The following is a 22763-nucleotide window of genomic DNA, read 5'->3' as shown; positions in this document are numbered from 1 at the left end:
ATGATTTTCTACTGTATGTTTTTTATTATTAGAGAGGGTGAGCATCATTTCTGGTTTATTGGCCATTTGAATTTACACACACACACACACAAATTCATGTCATTTGCCCAATTTACTTACTGTTTTATAAGAGCTCTTTATATATTACAGATTCTCATTCATTTTTTTTAATATTTTTTTTTATTTTTTTTATTTATTTATGATAGTCACAGAGAGAGAGAGAGAGAGAGAGAGGCAGAGACACAGGCAGAGGGAGAAGCAGGCTCCATGCACCGGGAGCCCGATGTGGGATTCGATCCCGGGTCTCCAGGATCGCGCCCTGGGCCAAAGGCAGGCGCCAAACCGCTGTGCCACCCAGGCATTCCAAGATTCTCATTCATTTTTTAAGAAAGATTTTATTTATTTATTTGAGAGTGAGCGCACACATGAGCGGGGGGGTGGGGGGGGGGAGGAGAAGAGGAAGAAGCAATCTCCCCGCTGAGCAGGAAGCCCCATGCAGACTCAATCTCAGAACCCTGAGATCATGACCTGAGCCAAAGGCAAACACTTAACTGACTGAGCCACGCAGGTGCCCTTGGATAGTCATTCTTAAACATATCATACATATTTTTACCTGTCTTATCATTTGTTTATCATCTTTTCCTCCATAAAGAAATTTTTCCTTTGATCCCAATTGGGTCAAATCTGTTGGATCTTTTTTCTTACAGCTTCAGAGTTTTATGTCACATGTAGAAAAGTTTCCCCTACTCTTGCTTTCTGCACAGTTATCAATTCCAACTTGCCAACAATTCTTATCCATTCACTGCCCCGCCAGCCACCTGGCCTTTCAATGCCGTGAACAGCTCTCTCTAGCCCTGAGCCAGAGCTAGGCCCTCTGGAGTCCCAGAGCCGGCCTGGACATGGAAGCTGCTGGATGCCCTGGCCTCAAGCTCTTCTCCAGCTGCGCTGCCACCCGGGGAGCAGCAGCCTGGATGGCATCCTGGATGCTGTGTAAGTCCCACTGGGTCCTCAGGAGGGCATCGTCCAGAGTGAAAAAGCCATCACGTGTACGCCGTACTTGGGAGCAGACAGCAGTGGTCTTCAGCTCCAGGCCGATCTCATGCACCAGCCTTCTCAGCTGCTTCTGTGTCTCATGCATGCACTGCACCTCTGCCAGGGACACACAACAAGAGATCTGAAGGTTGGGAGCACAACCTCTGGTATCTTCTGATCCAAATCCACACCCATGATACCTCTTGGCTGTGTGATAACCCTAGGCTTTGCTATTCAAAGTGTAGCCCAAGGGCCAACCCTGAAAGTTTATCATACGTGCAGAATTTTGGGCCCCACCCAGAACTGCAGAATCAGAGTTTGCTTTCTGGGCAGGTTAACTCCCAGAAGGTTGCCCGGGTCTAAGACCTGCTATGCTCAGCTGTAAAATGGGAGGTTGTGAGGAATTTAAGATACAAGGTACATAAGGTGCTTATTATTGGGAGAGTCCTGGTCGATACTCAAGTAACTAAGACAAAGAGAGAAGAAACGAGGGAGGGGCTGAGCTGGGTGGGACTGGGGGGGTGAGGATGCCCACTGCAGCCCACTGCAACTTGAAATACTTGGAGGCTCTGGAAATGAACAGTTAAGTATAACTTGCTTACTGAGGTCTAGCTTCAAAGGGTGACTTGGCAGCAAACAGGACAGCATTTGATCTGGGTGCCATGTGATGGGCCAAGTCCAGTCCAGGGCTGAGAAGGAAGCTGGCCCCTGGTGCATTACCCAGCAGAGGTCAGGGCTAGCACGTGCTGGCCTCTGCAAGGGCATTCCACAGTGACTCCCCAAACCCAGGAGCCCCGCACTGCTCCAACTTCCTGGGGCAACTTACCCATGAGGAATTCCGGAGGTGCAAAGTAGAGGCATCGGATGCCCGTTACCAGCATCGGGGACTTATCCATGGGCCGGATTAAGCCTCTCACAGCCATATCATAGGCCTCCTGGGTCTGCAAGTCCAGGTTGGAGTACCTGGGGATCAGAAGGGGGTTGGCGTGGGATGGGGAGCTGGCCTACTGTTTACCCCTGGCCCTGACCCACTCATAAAGAGCCTTCCATCTTTCCTGTTCCTACAGCCCCCTTCTTCTCTGTCCCCTCCAATCCCTCAAAGCAGGCTCTGCCCTCCTCTGCGTAGTTCCCCCAGCTTCCACGCACATACTGCCTGCTGCTACACCCTGCCTCTATGTCCTGGGATGTGGGTTCCTGGCTTTCCTCTCCACCAAATCATATGCTCCCACTGACGCTAGCGGGGGCTTCTTGCTCCCCCCTGGTCTCCCCAGGGGCTAGTCTGGCACAAAGAAACACTTCTGCAGGCTGTGAAAGGTAGAAGTGGTTCACGTCTGCTTTTAGGCTCTAAAAAGATCCATGGAATCTGCCCCAGGGTGGGCAGAGCCTACATGGAGCCCAGCAGGCACTTCTTACTCTTGCAGCACCTCCTCAAGGGCCCCTTTCAGGAAAGTGTGGATTGGGCCCCACTTACATCACCAGGGCCTTCTGATGGGAGCCCTGGATCAGGGCCAGGATTCGGTCCAGCTTCTCTCTAGTCACATGGTCTGGAAAAGCCAGGGGACAGTCAGCACACAAGCACCTGCTGAGGAAGGGCCGCAACAAACTGGCAAATTCCCTTCCTTCAACCCAGCTCTATCCTTGGAAGTCAGAGGAGTCCCAGAGTTCCCATTTAGGGGGCTGAGAGTCCTTTGAGAATCTTACAAAAGCCAGGACCTCTTCTCAGAAAGTTATGCCTGAACTTAACTTTGTGAGGACATTATTAAGGGGCTCACAGACTCCAAGTTAACAAGTTTCTTTTTCTTTTTTAAGATTATTTATTTATCCATGAGAGACAGAGAGAGAGACAGACAGACAGAGGGAGGCAGAGACACAGGCAGAGGGAGAAGCAGGCTCCATGCAGGGAGCCTGACGTGGGACTCGATCTCGGGTCTACAGGATCACGCCCTGGGCCAAAGGCGGCACTAAACTGCTGAACCACCCGGGCTGCCCAACAAGTTTCTTTTGGAAACTCAAAGCCATCATAAGACTTATCCAATATATATACTTTAAAAAGATTTTATTTTATTTATTTATTCATGAGAGACAGAGAGAGAGAGGCAGAGACATAGGCAGAGAAAGAAGCAGGCTCCCTTCAGGGAACCCAAAGTGGGACTTGATCCCTGAGCCCAGGATCACGCCCTGAGCTGAAGGCAGATGCTCAGCCACTAAGCCACCCAGGTGCCCTGACTTCTCCAATATTCTAAGCCAAGTCCCTTGAGCCCCAATTTGTTTGTTTGTTTGTTTGTTTATGTCAGAGACCCTAGGAGGGAGAGTGCCATCTATCTGAATGTAGAAACAGATGGCAAGAATAGGGAGTGGCTCTGCCTGCTGGTCCCACTGAGTGGCTAGGGCAGGCAGCTGCTAAGCCTGGGGATGCATACAAACTGCCTGGAGGCTGATCCTGTGGCCCATCTGGGCAGGTGCCAGCTTCTGGCTCTAAAGGCCAGAGTTCTGGGCTCAGGTGTGATGACCAAAGGGCTGCCAGCTTGGGAGGGCCTAGGCCTCTTATCCCTTCTGTCTGGCTTTATTCATGCTGTTGTCTTACCTGAAACGTACCCACCACTTCCTCCCCCCACCTCATTTACAGCCCAGTTCAAATGTAGCCTCCTCCAAGAAGCCCTCCTAGAGCACATCACTTCTTTCTACTGGCTCCTGCCGATCTGCACCTGGGTCTCTTCCCTAGCATTTAATTTGCTTCGGTTTTAACAGTATCTTTTAGTTACACAATTGACATATGAATCTTCTTTAAGAAACTTTTTTTTTTTAAAGATTTATTTATTTATTCAGAGAGAGAGGCAGAGACACAGGCAGAGAGAGAAGCAGGCTCCATGCAGACAGCCTGATGTGGAACTTGATCCTGGGACTCCAGGATCACACCCGGGGCCAAAGGCAGGCACTAAGGGAGCCACCCAGGGATCCCCAAGAAATTTTTTTTTTAAAAAGATTTTATTTATTTATTCATAGAGACACAGAGAGAGAGAGAGACAGAGACACAGGCAGAGGGAGAAGCAGGCTCCATGCAGGGAGCCCAACGTGGGACTCGATCCAGACTCCCCAGGACCACACCCTGGGCTACAGGCGGTGCTAAACCACTGCGCCACCAGGGCTGCCCTAGAAATTTATTTTTTAAAGATTTATTATATTTATTTGAGAGAGAGAGAGAGCACGTATACACACACACACAGGGAGAAGCGGCAGAGGAAGAGGATCTATGTAAGTACTCCTCTTCTTTAAGAAATTTAGATTAGGGGGCACCTGGGTAGCTCAGTACGTGAAGCATCTTTTTTTTTTTTTTAAGGTTTTATTATTTATGAGACACAGAGGTAGAGACATAGGCAGAGGGAGAAGCAGGTTCCCTGTGGGAAGCCCGATGCGGGACTTGATCCCAGGACCCCAGGATCATGACTTGAGTCAAAGGTAGATGCTCAACCACTGAGCCACACAGGTACCACAGCATCTGACTCTTGATTTCAGCTCAGGTCATGACCTCAGGGTCATGGGACCCAGCCCTCCATTGGGCTCTGCACTCAGCACGGAGCCTACTTAATATCTTCTCCCTCTGCCCCTTCTCCCTACACACATGTGCATGCACTCTTGTTGAAATAAAAATAAACAAACAAACAAATAAATAAATCTTAAAAAAAAAAAAGGAAGAAAGAAGGAAATTTAAATCAGCATTAACAAGCATCACCCCTCCTCCAAATTCTGGCTTCCTCCCTACCAGAAGTGTCAACTTGGTAACTGTCTTTAGACATGTTTTGTATGCCGACACACCCACATGTACAGATATATAGTGTTACTCTGCCACATTTACAATCCTCTCCAGAAGATGCAGAGGTGTGTGTTTGCTCTCCCTGCTAGATTGAGTTCACTGAAATTAGGGACCCCATCCGATTCATCGTATCTCCCCCCTCCAAGAGCCTGGAACATGGTCAGTGCCCCAAAACATCAGTCAAATAAGAAAATGTAATAGATCTTATAGAAAGTGTTAGAACATAGAGTAAGAAGTGAAGAATAAGCCATCCAACTATACATCCACCCACTTACCCACCCACCCATCCACCTTTCCATCTTTCTACCCAACCAACAAGCACTTCCATGTCCCAGGCTCTGTACTACATGGAACTACAGGAGTGGAATGACATGGTCCTTGATCTCATGACAGTGTGGTGGGAAGACAGATATTAAATAATCACTAATCATGGGGTGCCTAGGTGGCTCAGTTGGTTGAGCATTGGACTGTTGATTTTGGTTCAGGTCACAATCTTGGAGTTGTGGGATTGAGCCCTGAATCAGGCTCCACGCTCAACCAAGAGTCGGCTTGAAATTCTCCCCCTCTGCCTCTGCCCCTCCCCATGCAGCGTGGCTTGCTCGCTCTCTCTCTCTCTCTCAAACAAGTAAATTAAAAAAAAAAAATCACTAAGCATTAGTTGATTACTGTTCTGAGAGTCCATGTAATTCATCTGTGGGTGAGAGGAGCTTCCCTGAGGTGACATTTATGCTAGGTGGGGAGGCACAGGGGAAGCACAGGGCATTTGTACATGGAAGACAGAGTGACATGCCCAAAGCCCTCCAGTAGCCAGCTCAAACTTAGTGTGTTAAAGTCACTGAGGGCTGTGTGGCCTGTGTAGGGGTAAGGAATCAAGGAAGAGCAAATGCAAAGGCAATCATAGCTACTCCCATTGTCCTAGGCTCCTGTGGGCTCTCACCATATGTTGACTTCTCCACCAGCTGCCCATCCTCACAGAAGTCATCTGTGGCTTTGCCCAGGAGGCCACGTATTGTGTAATCCTATGGGGATAGGAAAGGGAAGATGTGGTTAGTGTCACTGCTCTCCCTCAGCACTGAGAAGAGAGTTGTGTCACCTTACACCCCCTCCCCCATAACCTGCTAGACAGTCTGCAGGTGGGGCAGGGTCCTCAGGTCTCCCGTTAGGGAACCAGGCACTCAGCCCCCACCCAGCCACCCTACTGCGCTCCCAGGGAAGGGCACCAGACTTCCCTATGACAGCAGGCACTTGCCCACAAAGGGCAGTGACAGCCCTACCACAACCGCCCCATGCCTCTGATCTCCTCTCTAGCCTGACAACTCCTCCCAGTGCACCCTGTTGACTTTTCTCCAGCCTCCAGATATGATCTGTGCAGCTAATGGCCTCTGCCACAAGGAAGAGATGATGGCAACAGCAGTAATTTATTGAGCATTTACCATGTGCCAGTGACTGTGCTAAGTATGTTGCATGGAGTTAGCTAACAATCTTCAGAGTAACCCTATACAGGAGGTACTATCATCTCTCCCATTTTACAGATGAGGAAATGGAGGAACCCAGATGCTAAGTAATCCACACAGGGACCTACAGCTGGCAGGACAGGGAATTGTTTCAAACTAAAGCCAACTGGCGGGCAGCCCAGGTGGCTCAGCGGTTTAGTGCCGCCTTCAGTCCAGGGCCTGATCCTGGAGACCTGGGATCGAGTCCCATGTCGCGCTCCCTGCTTGGAGCCCGCTTCTCCCTCTGCCTCTCTCTCTCTCTGTATCTCTCATGAATAAATAAATAAAATCTTTAAAAAAAGAAAAACAATTAAAAATAAATAAATAAAGCCAACTTGCTCCAGAATCTGTGCTCTTAACCACTAAAAATGGAGGCTCTCTAATGCAGCACCTCTGTCCCCACTCATGGTACCAGACCCTATGGCCCCAGCCCAGATGCAAGCTCCCTAATGCGTGGATGGTGACAGCCACTTCTCAGTCTTGGGGGGAGAGAGGAGTGGCATCATGATCAGGCTCTGGTGTCAGATCCAGGTTCAAATCACAGCTCCATTCCTTACAGGCTGCACAACTCTGGGCAAATGATATCCCTTCTCTGTGCCTCAGTGGTCTCATCTGGAAGGTGGGTTGTGAGGCATCCACAAGGAGTCCACGTGCAATGCTCAGTGCACAGTGGCTGGTACTCAGTAAAGAAAGCTGGAAGTTATTACCATGCTATTCACACAGTCTCCCCCAGCACATGGCCATGAAACAACACTGGCTAATGGCCTAGGTGTTCCCCCACGGAGTCCTCTCAGCTGGACTCTCACCAGTGACCCCCAGGGAAAGGACCAAGGGCTAAATGAGCTGTCCCCAGCGTCCCCATACCTTGGTGAGGTGAGCATTGTACATGCTGGTGAGGAGCCTGCATCCATGTCCCACGCCGAGTACTGGAAGACACCCAGGCTGATCTCACACCTAGTTCCCCCTCCCCATTTCCCTGGGATCTCCAAGTCCTACAACCACCACCAGAATACTTCCACCTCTGATGTTACTAAAAATGCAGGTTTCTGGGCCCACCCATTTATACTGACTCTGACTCATGGAGGGGAGGGCCCTAGGGGGTTCTGATGCACTCAAAAGAAAGAGACCACTGGCCCAGTCACATAGACCTACACTCAAATCTGGGGTGGCTCTAAGCTTGTCCATTAGCCTCCTTGGGCCTCAAGCTCCCCCATCAGTAAAATGGGGATACAAAATACTTCTGATCCCTGTGGCTGTTGTGAAGATTGAGGCAATGCACAGAAAGAAGTCAGAACAAAGGAAGGGCGCGATAAAGGGGCACTGTGGCCATTCCCTGCCTGTTTCTCCCTCTGGATAAAGCAGAGAATGACCCTCCATTCACTCCTGGAGAGGGAGGACAGGGAGAGGGAGCATGAGATCATGTCTGCCTGCCTGTGCCCAGGAAATGAGACAAGGGGATTGTGACTACCGCGCATGGAGGATGTGGCCACCGCCTGCCCTGGGGACACAGATGGTTCATGACTCAGGGCTTTGTGTGTCCAGCTCCAAAGACATTCAGATCCTGGCCGGTGGGGCCAGAGTCATGCTCTTGGCTACCCCACACAAGTAAAAGTTTTTGCTCCCTGGACCAGGGTCATTCACCAGCCACATAACACAGAACAAGTCACCTAAGCTCCTGGAGCCTTCTTTTCTTCATAAAATCATAAACTATCTATCTAATGAAAACATATGCACAAAGTGGGCAATTAGGACATTCCCCTCATTACACCAGCTGATCAGACTTGGGGCAGGAATCAGGGAAGGAGGACAGTGGTGGGAAATGGCTGTCAGGCTGGAAGTGGCCTGGGTTCATCGTTGCTCCCCAGTCTTCCCCCAAGCCTGTATCACTGCACCCTAGGCTCACTACATCACTTACCAAGCACCCCAGACGCCTGGGCATCCAGACGGTGTCCCACACCAACCTTCAGGCTGGTGAATGCTGGTCCGCAGACTAGAAAGAAACAAACAAGGTCCCTTTCCTCAATGAATCCAGCCTCCAGGATGATTTCAGCCTGCACAATTGCTTCATTCCTAGGACGTAGCCTCATGGACCCCAAACCAGGATCAGGTTGGACTCTTGCTTCCTACCATGGAATCTGGGGCCCAGAACCATTTCCTCAGCTCCCTGGGCCCAGAAAAAGGGCTTGTTAATCTCCCTATCATCATTCCCCCTGTGAGAGGTTTTGACTGGACTGGACATAACACTGGGACTCAACTTTCCTACTCAGCTGTGGCAGAAGAGTCTGCCATCCCGGTAAGAAAATGGAGGTGGTAAGTTCCTGAAGGTGGGGCCTGGGTCCCTAGTTCTACCCCCAGAGCCCAGAATTCACTAGGTGCTCAGAAAGTAACTACTGAACGAATGAATAACTCATTAAAAATATATACAGTAAAACATGTGGGAGGCGGGCTGGGGGGCTTAGTTGAGCACCTGACTCTTAGTTTCACCTGGAGTCATGATCTCAAGGTCCTGGGATTGAGCCCTGCTTTGGGCTCCACACATGCACATGTGCTCTCTCTCAAATAAATGAATAAAATCTTTTTTAAAAAATGTGGGTTTTAAAAATAAAAAAATAAAAATGTGGGTTTTTGTGTATATCTCAATAATGCTGTTAAAAAAAAAAAAAGACTGCATGAAGGAATGAGCCTGAAGCATATACACTTCTACAGAACAAGAGGTACTTAGGGGAAGGATACAGGATGGTTAAGAGCCTACTGAATATAGGCTATGTTACTTAATGTCAACATTGAGCATTTGTGAAATGAGAACAGGACACACTTCACAGGGTTGTGGTGAAGATTTAACGAAATGGTACTTGGCGAGAGCTTAACACAGTATCTAGTATAGAAGAGATCCTCAGTACATACTTGTTATTGCTACACTGTAGAGTCACTAAATATCACTGCCAAAGGGGTTTTAGTGGTTTCTGATCAAGTCTATCAGTCTTCCTAACACTGTCTGGTGACAAAGAACTCATTATCACTAGTTCCATTCTTGGGTAGCTTTGTTGACTAAAAAAAAAAAATCACTCTTTCGGGGCACCTGGGTGGCTCAATGGCTGTCTGCCTTTGGCTTAGGTCATGATCCTGGGGGTCCTCAGATAGAGTCAGACATCCTGTTCCCCGCAGGGAGCGTGCCTCTCCCTCTGCCTATGTCTCTGCCTCTGTGTGTGTGTCTCTTGTGAACAAATAAATTAAATATTTAATGAAAAAACAAATCACTCTTTCCCAAGAACCCAAAACATCTGCCTTAGGACTTCTACCTGAAGGTCTCATTTCCCAACTGGAGTCCCAGAATAGTTAAGAGGTGTCAGCAAACTACAGTCCACAGGCCAAATCCTCAAGCCTGTTTTTTTAAGGCCATGAGTTAATTATTTTTTTCATATTTCAGTGGTTCCAAAAGAATCAAGAGAATAATATTTTGTGACATAGGAAAAGTATATGAAACTCAAATGTCACTTTCCATAACTAAAGCTTTACTGGAACACAGTCAGGTTCATTGCATTCTATACTACCTACAGGTTCTCTGCACTGCAATGGCAGAACTGGGCCTGCAAAACCTAAAGCATTTGCTATCTGGACCTTTCCAGAAAAATTTGGCAACTCCTGGTCAAATACTTCATCCCCACTGCGGCCCATCAAGGGATCTGGGACAGGAGTCCGAGTACCGACTGGGACACGGACTCTGCGCAGAGACTGCCTGGGAAGTGACACCCAGGCCCCCTTACCCAGGGGATGGTTGGTGAGGGTGGGCACACTGGTGGCTGTGAGGGTAAGCTCCTTCTCTTCATCGCTTCCTTCGGGTCCTAGCAGGAAACGAACACGCTGTTCAGGGGCAGGAGGCTTCCCAGCATTGACACCTGAGTACACAAAGGTAAAGGGCATGAAGTCAATTCTGTCCAAACACCTGGGGGGTGGGGGTGGGGCGCGGAGGTGTGCAGACGTAGAAGACAAAACCCACGACGTATAGGATAGCAGTTCAGAGACAGGCCTGGGTTCAAATTCCGACTCTACGATTTAGGATAATGGACACTATTTGGCCATCTGAACGCAGGGGAACGTGAGGAGTAACGGTGTACAGAATAAGCTCTGCCCAGGAGCCTGGGTCACATGACTTCATTTTGCCGGAAGGATGAGAGGCGGAGGTGGACTCCCGGGAGAAGCGGCGGAGCGGGATCGTGGGTCTGGTTCCAGGCACTCACCCTTCAGAAGCTGCAGCTCCACGGTGTCCCGCAGGTGCTTCCACTTTAGCCCCGGGGGTTTGTAGACAGCGAAGAGCCCCTGCAGCCGCGCCAGGCCGCAGGACCCCATGCTCAAAGTCCGCGGCGCTGGCTGGCGGAACAGCTGCTCTTGAGCGGAAGTGCCGTACGGTCCCACCCTAAATGAGGTCCGGACCATGAGTGCCGCCATGTTTCGCAGCCGGAAGAGGTTCCCGTCTTATTGGCCTCCGGGAAAACGCGCAGGGGAGAGAGAATTGGGGCCCGGCGCTGAACCCCAAGCTAGCGGGGCTCACCTGGGGACCCTTGCCGGAAGTGAAGGGAAATGGGGAGAGTTTTGCTTCGGTGGAAGCAGGTGATAGACAGGTCGCCTGGGTTTCCTTCTCATACCTAGCGATTAGGCCCGTGCTACGATTTTTCTCCTTCAAAGGCCGTTCCTGGAGCTCCGCGGCCAGAGAGGTTCGCGGCGTCCGCCCCCCGCGCTCACTCTCCCGCGGCCGGCGGGGGCCTGCTGCCAATGGCGACGCTGCTGCGCTCGGCCCTACGCCCTCTCCGCGCGCTCGGCGGCCGCCGAGGGCCAGCTGCAGGCAAGTGAGGAGGCGGGAGGGAAGCCTGGCGAGCCAGGCTCCTCTGACCACCGCCTTCGTCTTTCCCCGCAGATGTGTGGCTCCGAGGCGCGCGCCATGGCGCCGGCCTGCTCTACCCGGGCCACATCCCCACCTCCCCGCTGCAGAAGGCGCTGCTGGCCGCCGGCTCGGCCGGAATGGCTCTCTCTAACCCGTACCGGCACGGTAAGGCCGCCCGCGCCGGCGCTCCTGCAGGACAGCGGGAGGTCGGCACGCACCCTTGCCGGGGGAGCCTGGCGGGTGCTGACCTCTCTCTGCCCGTCCCCTGGTGGTAACCGGAGAGGAAACTGGGTCCGGGTTCCCAAACCTGGCTGCATCCCATCATCACGCGCAAGGTTCACAACAATGCAGCTGCTTGGGTCCCACCCTGAGCTCCAGCCAAATCAGCCCGAGCTTGGGGAGGGAAATAAACTACCAGAAGAGTCTGTCATCCAGCCACCTTGAGGACCTGCGGCCTAGGGGCGCCTGGGTGCCTCAGTCCGTTAAGCGTCTGCCTTCGGCTTAGGTCTTGATCCCAGGGTCCTGGAATCCAGCCCCACGTGGGGGTCCCTGCTCAGCTGGGAGTCTGCTTGTTTCTCTCCCTCTGCACCTCCCCCCCCCCATCCTCTGTCTTGTTCATAAGAGGCAGAGACACAGGCAGAGAGAAGAGCAGGCTCCCGATGGGGAGCCCGATGCAGGACTCGATCCCGGGATCCCAAGATCACAACTTGAGCCAAAGGCAGACAGACCCTCAACCACTGAGCCACCCAGGTGCCCTCAAACCAAATCTAGAAAGAAAAGAAAGAAAGAAAGAAAAGAAAGAAAAGAAAGAAAGAAAAGAAAGAAAGAAAGAAAGAAAGAACCTGTGGAGTAAATAGATGATTTGCAGAGTTTGGTATAATATACACCAAATTATAACATCCCACTAAAAATTAAAGCTTATGAGGTCAGACACCCTGACTGCCCTGTTCTACTATATCATCAGTATTTTACAATGTGCCTGGCACATAGTAGATGCTCAATAAATGTTGGCTGGATGTATGACTAGAACATCTTAGGGTTCTAAGTCTGGAAAGTACTATTACTCCTACTAATAGAAATGTTAATACTGATTGCTCCCTGAGCACTTAATGCTGGTTCCTCACTGCACTAAATGTTTTATATGTGTAGTGTTCTTGATTTTTCACATTAACCCTGTAAGAATGGTGTTCTCCACATTTCATAAATTAGGACCCTGAGGCTTGGAAATGTGAAGCATTTCTACAAGTTCACTTAGATGGTGATTGCAACTGAACCCAAACCTAACATTTTGATGCCAAAGCTTGTAATCAAGAGGCACGATATTCTGTTGCAATAATGGGTGTAAAAGTGATTTATAAACTCTTTAGAGCACTGTGCTAATCAGAGCCACCTCAGCCTATTAGATTGATAACAATGATAATGCTATAGGTACATATATTGAATGCTTCCTGTGTTCCAGGTGATTTGCTAAATGTGTAACATGAATCCTCATAACTAAGAGATAGATAGTATTGTAGCTTATCATGTAGGAGACAGGTCCAGTAACCTACCTGAGATCATATCCTTCATTTGTCCCCATTTCTTTCCTTTCAGACATGGTCGCAGTCCTAGGGGAGACCACAGGATACTATGCCCTGAAGTTCCTCAGGGACCAGATGAGGAAGGATCCAGAGGGTGCCGAGATCCTACAGTAGGTCCCAACTGTGCCTAGGGAATTGGAGACACTCTGAGGATCCTGATCCCTCTGGAGTTGCATTGTGTTCCTCTAGGGAACTCTTCTTGATGCCCTGGCCAGGGAGGGTTGCACATGCTGGGCACTGCCCAACTCCATAGGTGCCATTCACATACATATTATGATGACCAGCAGGTAGTGCAATGTGGTGGCATCAGCCCAGTTCCCGCCACAGGGCCCTCTGCCTTCCCTAAGCTCCCGTAACAGGCTAGCTATAACCCCCACCCCTGCAATGTTCTTTCTGAGTATACTGATCACACCTGAGGCTTGCTTCCTAGATTATGCCACTGCAGGCAGGAACCATGACCTTAGCTATTGGTAGGCTCCTCAGTCCCTGCCACCGTCCTGGCCAGAAGCAGGTGCTAAAGTAGGATTTGTGGCCCTATTCTCTGCCCCTTCACCTCTCATACCTTTGCCCTAGCTGGACCTCTCACCTGTCTTTGCTTCTGCTCTCTCAGTACCTAAGTCCTGCCTTCTGCCTCGCAGAAAGCGGCCCCGGATCTCACTGTCCACCCTTGACCTGGACAAGCTCCGTAGTCTGCCTGAGGGCTCCCTTGGCCAAGAGTATCTCCGTTTCCTGGATGTGAATGTGAGTTTCCAGCTTCTGCACACGTGGCAATCACTAGGAAAGGCAGAGAAGGGCATGGGAGTGACGTCCTGAGGAAAGAGGAGTCCTGTGTGGCCACTGTGGGCAGGTGTGCTTTTTGTCTCCTATGCCAAGGCTTTGTCGTGTTCTATGAGATGGGCAAATGGGCCAGGAACTCTGAGTGATAATACTGGCCAGTATTTAAAAGTCACTTACTAGATGTCAGATGCCAGGCTCATACCTGATCTTGCCAAACCCTCCCAATAGGAGAGTTCATCCTTGACCCATCCTGTCAAGTAGGTCCTATTATTATCCTCTTTAATAGATGAAGAAATCAAGGCTCAGAGCACTTAAGCAACTTGATGATTTCATATAGCCAGTATGAATGGAGGCAGTATTCATATTCAGATCATGCCTTTTTTTTTTTTTTAAGATTTTATTATTAAGTCTGTCTATACCCAATGTGGGACTTGAACTCACAACCCCAAGATCAAAAGTTGCATGCTCCACCAACTGAACCAGCCAGGTGCTCCTTGATCATGCTCTTAACTGTTGTATCATGTCCCCCTGTTCTAGAGATAGGGCTTCCCCCAGAGTATGACAAGTTGTGGCACTCTCTGCCCCATGCAGGGAGGACAGGACCTTGTAGGGAGAGTCCCAACCGCTGCGGAACTCATTCATTTGTTCAAGATCTGCTGTGTGCCATCCATTACCCCAGGTGCTGGGGATATAATGGTGAACTAGACAGTGTACAAAGTCCTGCTCTTGTGGTGCTAATATTCTGGTTTGGGGAAGAAAATGAGTAATAGAAGAAGAAATTTCATATAAAAATTCAGGTCTGTATCTCAATTCAGAGATAAAGATTCAGGTCTGTATCTCAATTACTGAGAACAGTGTTGTACAACACTGTTCAACAGTACAACAGTTCTCAGTAATTGAGATACAGTGAATGAAACCAGCAAAGAGCCTGCCTTTGTGGAGTTTCCATTCTAGCCGGCGGTTCTGTAAGAACAACATCATTAGAGAGGACAAGGAGGTAGGGTTGGAGGTGGCCACTTCTGACAGGGAGGTCACAGGAGGCCCTCTGAAGAGACCTGGATGAGGAGGAGCCAGCCCTGAGGAAAGATAGGAGGAGCAGAGGCACTGGCAAGTGCAAGGTCCTATGTGTTTAAGAAGAGGAAAACTGGGGCATCTGTGCAGCTCAGTGTTGAGCACCTACCTTTGGCTCAGGTTGTGATCCTGGGGTCCTGGGATCAAGTCCCACATCGGGCTTCCCACAGGGAGCCTGCTTCTCCTTCTGCTTGTGTCTCTGCCTCTTTCTCTGGTGTCTCTCATGAATGAATGAATGAATGAATGAATGAATGAATGAATGAATGAAATCTTTAAAATAAAAAAAGGAAAGGAAAATTTGCTGAAGTGGCCATCTAGGAATTGAGTAGAGGAGCGGCAGCCAGCAGGTGGGAGGAGAACTGGCCCAGACCCTTCCAGCCACAGGAAGAAGTCTGCATTTTGCAACAGGAGCAATAGGAAAACATTAAGGGTTTCAAGTAGGATAGTAACATGAGGGGCAGCCCGGGTGGCTCAGCGGTTTAGCGCCGCCTTCAGTCCAGGGTGTGATCCTGGAGACCCAGGTGGAGTCCTGTGTCAGGCTCCCTGCATGACGCCTGCTTCTCCCTCTGTGTCTCTGCCTCCCTCTCTCTCTCTCTCTCTTGAATAAATAAATAAAGTCTTAAAAAAAAAAAAAAGGATAGTAACATGACCTGATCAATAAAAAGACCTTAGGATCTGGGTCACCTTTCTTGTCCCAACCACTGCATCCTAGTGTATACACATCCCATCAAAGCACCTCTGTTAAGTGGTGCTCCAGCAGGTTGCTCTAGAAGTAGGCTTCTCAGCCTCACCACTATTGACTTTTGTGGCCAGATGATGTTTTTTTCTTTTTATTTGAGAGAGCACAAGTTGAGGGGAAAGGGAGAGGGAGAAGCAGACTCCCTGCTGAACAGAGAGCTCAACGTGGGGATTGATCCCAGTACCCTGAGATTATGACCTGAGCTGAAGGCAGATACTTGACCAACTGAGCCATTCAAGTGCCCCAGGAACAGATCACTCTTTTTTGTAGGAGCTACCCCGTGCTTTCCAGGATGTTTAGCAGGATCCTTGGCCTGTATACATAGATGCCAGTTAGCACCCCCACTAAGTTATGACAGCCATAAATCTCTGTAGATATTGCAAATATCCCGTGGTGGACAGCTGAGAAACTACTGCTCTAGAAGGTTATTGTCCCTGAGATGATAATCTGCTCCACATACTCTCCTGACACTTGTTCCTGCCCCATTTTCTACCATCTCATATTTCACCAGGAAGCAATTTACTTCATCAGTGGGAAACCCACCAGGGTGGCCTTCCCCAAATGCCACTCAGGGAGGGATCACCTTAAAGTCCCCAGTGCCTTTCATCTTGTTGCTGTGGAGAGGATGGGACTGCCAGGGCCTCCCTGGGCACCCTGCCCAGTCTCAGCCCTAGTTGTGATAATAGCCCTAGAGATTGTGACACTTTAGAGCACTGAAACCAACAACCCACAGAATGTGAAGGAACACCTTTGTTCCAGAAGAGATTTAGATCAAAGTTCAAGGTGAGGCTACCCTCCCTGAGGCTGTCGTTGGTAAGGGGCATGGTCATCTCATGGCATCAAGATTATGGGCATGGGCTCTGGAGTTAAGAGTAGCCTGTACTAGGGATGCCTGGGTGGCTCAGCAGTTGAGCACCTGCCTTTGGCCCAGGGTGTGATCCTGGAGTCCTGGGATTGAGTCCCACATTGGGCTCCTTGCATGGAGCCTGCTTCTCCCTCTGCCTATGTCTCTGCCTCTCTCTCTGTGTCTCTCATGAATAAATAAATAAAATCTTAAAAAAAAAAAAAAGTAGCCTGAATTAGAATCCTACCTCTCTTCCCAGCTTTATGGCCCTGGGCAAATCATTTGACCTCTCTGAGCCTCATATTCCTTATCTGAGGTAAGGGGACCTAATGTTTATCTTTCAGGGCACTGACATGGCTTATGGATGTTAATGCTACTGGCTTTGAAATCTAGTAGACTTTGTTTCAAGTCCTGATTCAGCTACTTGATTAGCTGATATTGGGCAAGTTACATAACTTCTCTGAACCTCATTTTTCTTACCTTTACCTGAGGCTCATAGAGCACCTACCCCCAGATGGTCATGAGGATGCACTATGATGATACACATAAAGAAATTCATACAGTGCTGGCTCATAGTACATACTGAATAAATATAATTGCTATCACTGTGATCACCCTCTGCTTTATACGGCATGTAGAACTCCTAGGAAGAAGTTAGGAACCGGGCCCCTGTGAGATCCCAGACACAGACTAAGGCACTGAGCCAGCAGCCCCAAAGCAATGAAGACATCAAATCCTTTGGCCTCTGGATAGGCTGAGCCCCTGCTCTGGGAACAGGAACACTAGGCTGCTCCCATTCTGCATGAGTACTACTGAGGACTCAGGCAGGGTGAATCAGAGGGAGTCAGTTCTCACCTCTGCCTGGGGCCAGGAAAGCCCCAGGAGCTGGCCTTTTAGTCAGATATTCATGAGACGTGAATTCATCCAGGCCCTGGAGATACAACAGTGAGCAAAGCAGCCAGCAGCCATGTGCAGCTGAGAGGTCACTACAGCACCAATCACAGAAAGAGAACACAAGCCAGGTGACTTCCAATCTGCTGGTAGCCACTCCAGCAAAAGCAAAAAGAAACAGGTGGAATTTTTAATAGCATATTGTATTTAACCCAATGTTCCCAAAATATTATCATTTCAACAGGTAGTATTTCTAAATTACTGAAATTTCACATTGTTTTCTTCTCACCAAGTCTTTGAAACCAAGTGTGTATTTTATACCTATAATACATCTAAGTTGGAACTGTCACATTTCAAGGCTTGGTAGCCACATGCAGTGCATGGCTGCCATACTGGAAAGTTCAGGTCTAGAAGAGAGGCACATGGTACTACACATCACAATACAAGGTATAGGATGCTACAAGAGGTTGTAGTGTGGACCTGATCAGTCAACAGCCTCCCTGCAGGGGGGACACTTAGGTGAATCATAAAGGACAGGTAGAAATTGCGCATGTGAAGCTGTGGCTGGTGGGGGAGAGCACCCTAGGCAGAGAGCAGCTCATGTGAAGGATGGGGGCTGGGGTGCCTGGTGGGCTCAGTCAGTGGAACACGTGACTCTTGATCTTGGGGTTATGAGTTCTAGCCCCACGCTAGGTATAGAGATTGCTTATTTTTTTTTAAGATTATTTATTTATTTATTCATGAGGGTCACACACACAGAGAGGCAGAGACATAGGCAGAGAGAAGCAGGCTCCATGTAGAGAGCCCAATGTAGGACTTGATACCTGAACCCCGGGATCATGCCCTGATCCAAAGGCAGACGCTCAACCGCTGAACCACCCAGGCGTCCCGAGATTACTTAAAAAACAAAAAAATTAGGGGCACCTGGGTGGCACAGTCAGTTAAGCATCCAACTCTTGTTTTTGGCTCAGGTCGTGATCTCAGGGTCATGAGATTGAGCCCCAAGTTGGGTTCCACACTCAGCAGAGTCTGCTTGGGACTCTCCCTCTGCCCCTCCCCTGCATGTGCACAAGAGAGAGAGAGAGAGAGAACACACAGTGGGAGGGGGAGAGGGAGAAGGAGAAGCAGGTTTTCCCATGAGCAGGGAGCCCAACACAGGGCTCAATCCCAGAACTCTGACATCATGCCCTGAGCAGAAGTTAACCAACTGAGCCACCCAGGCACACCCCCCACCGCCAAATTAAATCTTTAAAAAAGAAAGTATTGGGCCTTGGAAGCTTCATTTTTTTCTTTTTCATAAGGTGGGACACCTGGGTGGCTCAGCGGTTGAAAGTCTGCCTTTGGCTCAGGGCATGATCCCAGTGTCCCAGGATCAGTGTGTGTCTATCATAAATAAATAAATAAAATCTTTAAAAAAAAAAAAAGTAAAATAAGATAAGAATTGCCCTCTCGGGGGTGTCTGGGTGGCCCAGTTGAAAGTGTGTGACTCTTTTTTTTTTTTTTAAACTTTTTTTTTTTTTTTAAATTTTTATTTATTTATGATAGTCAGAGAGAGAGAGAGAGAGGCAGAGACACAGGCAGAGGGAGAAGCAGGCTCCATGCACCGGAAGCCCGATGTGGGATTCGATCCAGGGTCTCCAGGATCGCGCCCTGGGCCAAAGGCAGGCGCCAAACCGCTGCGCCACCCAGGGATCCCAAGTGTGTGACTCTTAATCTCAGGGTTGTGAGTTCTAGCCCTCTGTTGGGGGTAGAGTTTACTTTAAAAAAAAAAATCATCTTAACCATTTCTTTCTTTCTTCCTTCCTTTTCCTTTCCTTTCCTTTCCTTTCCTTTCCTTTCCTTTCCTTTCCTTTCCTTTCCTTTCCTTTCCTTTCCTTTCCTTTCCTTTCCTTTCCTTTCCTTTTCTCTTTCTTTTCTTCTTTCAGATTTTATTGATTTACTCATGAGAGACACAGAGAGTTAAAGACACAGGCAGAGGGAGAAGCAGGCTCTATGCATGGAGCCCGATATGGGACTTGATCCCGGGACTCCAGGATCACACCCTGAGCCAAAGGCAGACGCTCAACCACTGAGCCACCCAGGTGTCCCTCATCTTAACCATTTCTAAGTGGACAATTCAGTGGTGTTAAATATATCCACACTGTTGTGAAACCAACCTCCAGAGCTTTTCCACCTTGTAAAACAAACTCTTACCCCCCCCCCTTTTTTTAAATTTTTATTTATTTAATAGTCACACAGAGAGAGAGAGAGGCAGAGACATAGGCAGAGGGAGAAGCAGGCTCCATGCACCGGGAGCCCGACGTGGGATTCGATCCTGTGTCTCCAGGATCGCGCCCTGGGCCAAAGGCAGGCTCTAAACCGCTGCGCCACCCAGGGTTCCCAAACTCTTACCCCTTAAACAATTGTCACTTCCCCCAACCAACAGGAGCTTCTTTGCCATAAATTCCAACAGGCTTTGACACTGTGTGTGAGTTGGGGTAGGCCATAGGGGTGTCAGTGCCACTGTATTCCCTGCCTGAGGACTTCCCTGTGGGCAGGAGTAGACAGAAACAGTCCCCAGAGATTTTTGGTGGGTATGAGTCTGGTGGGAGTGGTTGACAATCAAAGAGATGCTGGCCAGTTTGGCCTTGGGAACAGTTGGGAAGAGATCTAGGGGAGGCTCATGGTTGTTAGAGGGTCTCCCCAGATACCCGAGCACCCACCCGATTCGTGGACGACGAAGAGCTAGCATATGTGATTCAGCGGTACCGGGAGGTTCACGACATACTCCACACCTTGCTGGGGATGCCCACCAACCTCCTCGGTGAGTGCTAGCCCCAGCTGCCTTGAGAGTGGGGCTGGGTGGGATGGGGGCAGCTCAGTGCCTCATTTTCTGCTTTCTGAACATCTTGGTAGCATCTGTGCCACACATCCCCTCTCCATCCCACTACCTCTGTGCTTCCTAAACTGATGTAGCAGCACCCAAACACCAGGGCTCTGAAACCGGCCACAACTCCCGAGGCCTGCAGGAACTGCCCTGGACTTGATAGCCTCGAATTTGGAGTCCTCTATATTCAGATCCCAAGCTTCCTTCCCAGCCCTTACCTCCTTGTGCTCTTTTTCATGCCCTCCCCTTCATCCCAAGCCAGGTGCTTCACATTCCCACATGGGCCAGGACTGGCCACAGCTAACCTTGATAGAGATCAAGGAGGCACAGATGCTTTGTTCTGCTCTGCCAGGAGCACCATGGCTCTCCTGGGCCCTTCTCACCTCCCACCCTATTCTTGCCCCCCCAGGGGAGATCACTGTGAAATGGTTTGAGGCTGTCCAGACCCACCTGCCCATGTGCATCCTGGGTGCTCTCTTTGGACCAGTCCGGCTCAGTGCCCAGTAAGTTCTCTAGTGGCAAGGGGTTGAGGGAAGGCTCAGAGGAGCCAGGCTCCAGGAAATGGGACAAGCATGCAGCCTTCCTGAGTAGCCCCAGTGGTTCTCCAGAAAGCCAGGGTAGAAATAATGGAGCAGAAGGGTGAAACTGGCCCGGCGCAGTGTCCCCAGGGCAATGAATGAAGCCTGGGTGTTTCATAGGACTCTAGGGTCTCTTGGGGCAGGCCTCAGTGTTGGGAGTTCCCCCATGGAATTGAGGGGGTTGGGTGGCACCCCAGTGTTAGTTTCTGGAGTTAGGTAGCCTTTGATTACGATTTGGGCTTTAGCGTATTCAAACTGTGTGGCTCTGGGCACAAAATTTTACCTCCCTGAGTTTCAGTTTCCTCATCTGCTAATGGGGATAGTAACTCCTTTCTAAGGGTAGTGAGGACTAACTGGGAAAATGCACACCAGTTTCTGGGTGCAGAGCGTGCCTGGCCCTGGGACCATTGCAAGATTATATCTTCTTTATCCTCTGCTGTCTTGCAGGAGCCTGCAAGTGCTGATTTCAGAGCTGATCCCGTGGGCAGTTCAGAATGGGCACAGAGCACCATGTGTCCTCAACCTGTACTACGAGCGGCGCTGGGAGCAGCCCCTGAGAGCTCTCCGGGAGGAGCTGGGCATCACAGATGCCCCCACGTGCATGTCAGGGGCCTGGCCTAGGCCCTGAGCCACTGCCCACCCCACCACCCCCACTTCCCCTGGGGCAAAGGACTCTCACCATTACCTTTGTTCCTTTTCTTTCAGCACTGACCCTTGGACATCATTTGTCATAATTTGCCATAACCACTGCCAAGTGGCTTTGAGGACCCCCTGGGAGGGAGCAGACAGTGCAGTGGGGCTCCCAGGAGAGCCAGGAGCCACCCAAAGTGAACCAGATGTGAGCGAGAATCAGTAATCCAGCCTGGTGTTGGGGTATCTCAGGCCCACTACCCCTGTTCTGGACCCCTCCCTGCCAACCAGGGTTTTCTGGGTGCTAGTCCGGGTGTCCTTCAGGAGTAAGGGCTATACCAGTTCCAAAGACCTGAGAAGGGGCAAGTGAGTCTCTACTGTCTGAATAAAGTCTGCCATCAGCCCAAGTGTCAGCTTCTCCTGCCTTTGCCCAGGGCTGTCCGTGGCTCTGGCAGCCTTGGGCCTCTGAGCACGAAGGGCAGACATCCCCTCCAGCCTAAGCTTTAGCTGCTGATCCTCTTTCCTATGGTCTGAAGTCAGACACACTGGGATTCAAGTTCCTAATTCCTCCATTGTTTTTCAGCAGAGGGACTTAGGGCAAGTTTGTCCCCCTCTCTTAGCCTATTTCATCATGGGTAAAAAGGGAACAGAACCCACACCCACTTCCTAGGGTTACTGTGAGCATTTCATGAGGTGATGCTCAGAAGAAGGGCTTCAGAGAAAAGGCCTCAGGGACAGAAAGAAATTATCTCTATTGTGTTCACAGGTGAAAAGGCAGCAGTGAGGCAGCTGGTTCATTTTGGAGTCTCATCCAGGCATTTTCTTTGGGTCGGGGCCAAGGAGTGGGGACAGGCAGGGTTAAAGTATCATTGCAAGAGTGGCTGGCCCTGTCTTGGGATTTAAAACCAGAAACACTCTGAAGATGGCAGAGCCTTGGGGCACCTGGGTGGCTCAGTTGGTTAAGTGTCTGCCTTTGGCTCAGGTCACATTCTCAGGGTCCTGTGATTGAGTCCCGCATCCGGCTCCTTGCTCAGTGGAATTTGTTTCTCTCTCTTCCTTTCCCTCCACAATCTCAAATAAATAAAATCTTAAAAAAAAAAAAAAAAAAATTAAGGCAGCCCCGGTGGCACAGCAGTTTAGCGCCGCCTGCAGCCCAGGGCGTGATCCTGGAGACCCTGGATCGAGTCCCACGTCGGGCTCTGCATGGAGCCTGCTTCTCCCTCTGCCTGTTTCTCTGCCTCTCTCTCTGTCTCTATGAATACATAAATAAATAAAATCTTAAAAAAAATTAAATATGGCAGAGCATTTAGTTTTGAGGGGCCAGCTCCTCATTGTGTGGGTAGGACAACTAAGGGCCAGAGATGGGCAAGGAATTGCCTGAAGTAACCAGAACGCAGGCCACAAGACTTTATGGTTGTGTTTCCTATGCCTCAGTTTGTCTATCGATAATAAGGGCTATAGTTTATAGCTGTACTATGTGCCTAAGCCATTGAGATGCATTATTGCACTGATGCCTCCAACATCCCAAAGAAAGATGTATTATTACTTGTATTTTACTAACAAGGCAATGGG

At 49.7% G+C, this 22763-nt stretch overlaps 2 protein-coding genes across 3 annotated transcripts; one reads left to right on the top strand and one right to left on the bottom strand.

Moving 5' to 3' along the window:
* Position 1: 1 nt before the first annotated feature.
* On the bottom strand, positions 2-11098 carry TRUB2 (TruB pseudouridine synthase family member 2). The gene is given in 9 exon segments (XM_055319732.1): positions 2-916; positions 918-1149; positions 1859-1995; positions 2504-2576; positions 5781-5862; positions 7201-7262; positions 8252-8326; positions 10101-10232; positions 10575-11098. Coding segments are annotated over 9 exon segments (1200 nt in total). The 5' UTR covers positions 10783-11098; the 3' UTR covers positions 2-717.
* On the top strand, positions 10369-22300 carry COQ4 (coenzyme Q4). 2 transcript variants are annotated; one of them, XM_055319744.1, is made up of 8 exons: positions 10504-10608; positions 11020-11176; positions 11249-11380; positions 12809-12905; positions 13434-13536; positions 19791-19920; positions 20393-20486; positions 21009-22300. In XM_055319744.1, the coding sequence occupies exons 2-8, from the start codon at positions 11107-11109 to the stop codon at positions 21187-21189; spliced, it is 807 nt and encodes a 268-aa protein (XP_055175719.1). In that variant the 5' UTR covers positions 10504-10608; positions 11020-11106; the 3' UTR covers positions 21190-22300. The 2 variants fall into 2 exon arrangements, with proteins under 2 accessions (XP_055175730.1, XP_055175719.1); XM_055319755.1 differs by lacking the exons at positions 20393-20486; positions 21009-22300 and having other exon boundaries at positions 10369-10608; positions 13434-13642; positions 19043-19919.
* The last annotated feature ends 463 nt before the right edge of the window (positions 22301-22763 follow it).

Source organism: Nyctereutes procyonoides, unplaced genomic scaffold (genome assembly GCF_905146905.1).
Source record: "Nyctereutes procyonoides isolate TBG_1078 unplaced genomic scaffold, NYPRO_anot_genome, whole genome shotgun sequence".
Classification (NCBI taxonomy): domain Eukaryota; kingdom Metazoa; phylum Chordata; class Mammalia; order Carnivora; family Canidae; genus Nyctereutes; species Nyctereutes procyonoides.
Note: the sequence above shows the minus strand (reverse complement) of the source record. Positions and strands in the feature narration are given on the sequence as shown.